The sequence below is a fragment of the Nansenia antarctica genome, assembly GCF_963989245.1.
Source record: "Nansenia antarctica genome assembly, chromosome: 6".
In the NCBI taxonomy this organism is placed as follows: domain Eukaryota; kingdom Metazoa; phylum Chordata; class Actinopteri; order Argentiniformes; family Microstomatidae; genus Nansenia; species Nansenia antarctica.
The window spans coordinates 2,138,657-2,141,156 of record NC_137676.1 but is presented as its reverse complement, the minus strand read 5'-3'; the positions used below and the strand labels follow the sequence as shown (position 1 = coordinate 2,141,156).

At 48.1% G+C, this 2,500-nt stretch overlaps 1 protein-coding gene across 1 annotated transcript in view; it reads left to right on the top strand.

The window, feature by feature from the left end:
- The window catches only part of adgb (androglobin), a gene marked incomplete at both ends in the record, with an annotated part of 120,759 nt that overhangs the window by 22,631 nt on the left and 95,628 nt on the right, over positions 1-2,500 (top strand). Inside the window, 1 exon segment of the mRNA XM_080533482.1 lies at positions 1,592-1,782. Coding sequence (XP_080389608.1) covers positions 1,592-1,782 — 191 coding nt within the window.

Genomic DNA, 2,500 nt, shown 5'->3' with positions numbered 1-2,500 from the left:
CTCAGGGCCCGGGGCTGCTGGCAGTCACAGAGCTAGAATGCTTCTTCTCTTCTTCCTACCATTTCACCTGCGTGACTCATCCTCTAAGCCTTTAACAGAGTCCATCTGTGTCAGTGGATCACTCAGGCTTAGCACTAGAACAGCCGTGCCTTTTTTACCTACTAAAAGAGCCGCCTCTTTACAATGCTAAGCTGCTACTTACTCACAACGACCACTAGTTGATGCGTCTTGTAAATTACCCTGCCTCCTACACAGAAAAACTGCAAAATAGCTTCATATTAGCTTATTACATTTACATTTAGATTTGTGTCATTGCCAACAAACAATACATTTGACTAAGCAAGTGAATCATCAATCCACCAGTAGTAGCAGGAAGAGTAATCTAGCTCCGGCCAGGGGCCATTGGCAGTCTCTGTGACCATTTTTATTATATCTTTTTTTTTATATAGACAGTGGAGAAACAGAGAAACAGTACAGGGGACACAGTAAGGGGGAAAAGCGGGTGTCTTCAGGAGACACAGTGCTGGGGGGTAGTAGATGTCTCAGGAGACACAGTGCTGGGGGGTAGTAGATGTCTCAGGAGACACAGTGCTGGGGGGTAGTAGATGTCTCAGGAGACACAGTGCTGGGGGGTAGTAGATGTCTCAGGAGGAGCAGTGCTGGGGGGTAGTAGATGTCTCAGGAGACACGGTGCTGGGGGGTAGTAGATGTCTCAGGAGACACAGTGCTGGGGGGTAGTAGATGTCTCAGGAGACACAGTGCTGGGGGTAGTAGATGTCTCAGGAGACACAGTGCTGGGGTGTAGTAGATGTCTCAGGAGACACAGTGCTGGGGGGCAGTAGATGTCTCAGGAGACACAGTGCTGGGAGGGTAGTAGATGTCTCAGGAGACGCAGTGCTGGTGGGTAGTAGACGTCTCAGGAGACACAGTGCTGGGGGGTAGTAGATGTCTCAGGAGGAGCAGTTAAGGTGTAGCCTGAAGAGATTCCAGTCTCCGAGGGAAGATGGGTAGTGACTCTGCAGTTCTGACAGCCGTGGGAAGCTCATTCCACCAGCGGGGAGCCAGTGTTGTGAAGAGACGTGATCGGGCAGCGTGACTGCCGTGTTGGTGTAGAGGTGGTGGGGCCAGTCGGCCAGCAGAGGTGGAGGAGCGGAGGGAACGGGCTGAAGTTTGGGGGGTGACCATTGTCTACAGGTAGGCAGGGACTGTCCCTGTAGCTGCCTGGTAGGCAAGCACCAGGGGCAGAAGGGAGGGAGGGAGGGAGGGAGGGAGGAAGTGTTTGGAAACGGGGTCGTCTGCGGTTTATGGATGACTATCTTCTCATCCTGCCCAGGGCCTGTCTGTCTATCCATCTATATAAACTCCTCCTTTTGGGCTGCTACCCACACGTTTAGCTGTGTTGCTCGTTCCACGAATGCACGGTCCTTACAAGTTGTACCGCGTTGTAAAGGTGACTAATCAGGCTTTCCAACCATATAAAACACAACACCAATTGGTGTTATTAAAGGGGAGAAATAATCGACCGAAATAACGTTTCCGAACATTTTCTTTTTGAGTAGTTTATCTAGAGGTCTGAGTGTCTGTCCTCCAGGTCCGGGTACGGGGGGCAGGTGTGGGAGCTGCTCAGAGAGGCGGTGCCCAGGTTCTGTTACCCTGAGGAGAGCCCAGAGGAGAAGGCCCCCCCCACCCCCAGGGCACCTTCCAGAGGGAGGGGGGACTCCCGCCTCAACGACTGCAAGAGCGAATCGCCCACGGCAACCAGGACCCTGGAGAAAAGCAAAGGTGCTGAACCTACCACCCCTAGGACCCTCCCTCCTCTCCCCCCTACCACCCCCCCTACCCTCCCCTCCCCCCCTACCATACCCCCTCCCCTACCACCACCCCTACCACCACCCCAGTCAGTCTATATAAGTCATCTATATAAGTCAGTCTATATAAGTCATCTATATAAGTCAGTCTATATAAGTCAGTCTATATAAGTCAGTCTGTATAAGTAATCTATATAAGTCAGTCTATATAAGTCATCTATATAAGTCAGTCTATATAAGTCATCTATATAAGTCATCTATATAAGTCAGTCTATATAAGTCAGTCTGTATAAGTAATCTATATAAGTAATCTATATAAGTCAGTCTATACAAGTCAGTCTATATAAGTCAGTGTATATAAGTCAGTCTATATAAGTCATCTATATAAGTCAGTCTATATAAGTCATCTATATACAGTATATCTCAAAAGTGAGTACACCCTTTAGATATTTGCAAATATTCTGTTATATCCTTTCAGGGGATAACATTATCCTACTGAAACTTTGATATAACTTAAAGTAGTCAGTGTGCTACTTGAATAACAGTATAGATTTATTGTCCTTTGAAAATTACTCAGTACACAGCTGTTAATGTCTAAACAGCTGGCAACAAAAGTGAGTACACCCCATAGTGAACATGTCCTAATTGTGCCCAATGATGTTGTTTTCCCGCCCTGGTGTCATGTGACTCGT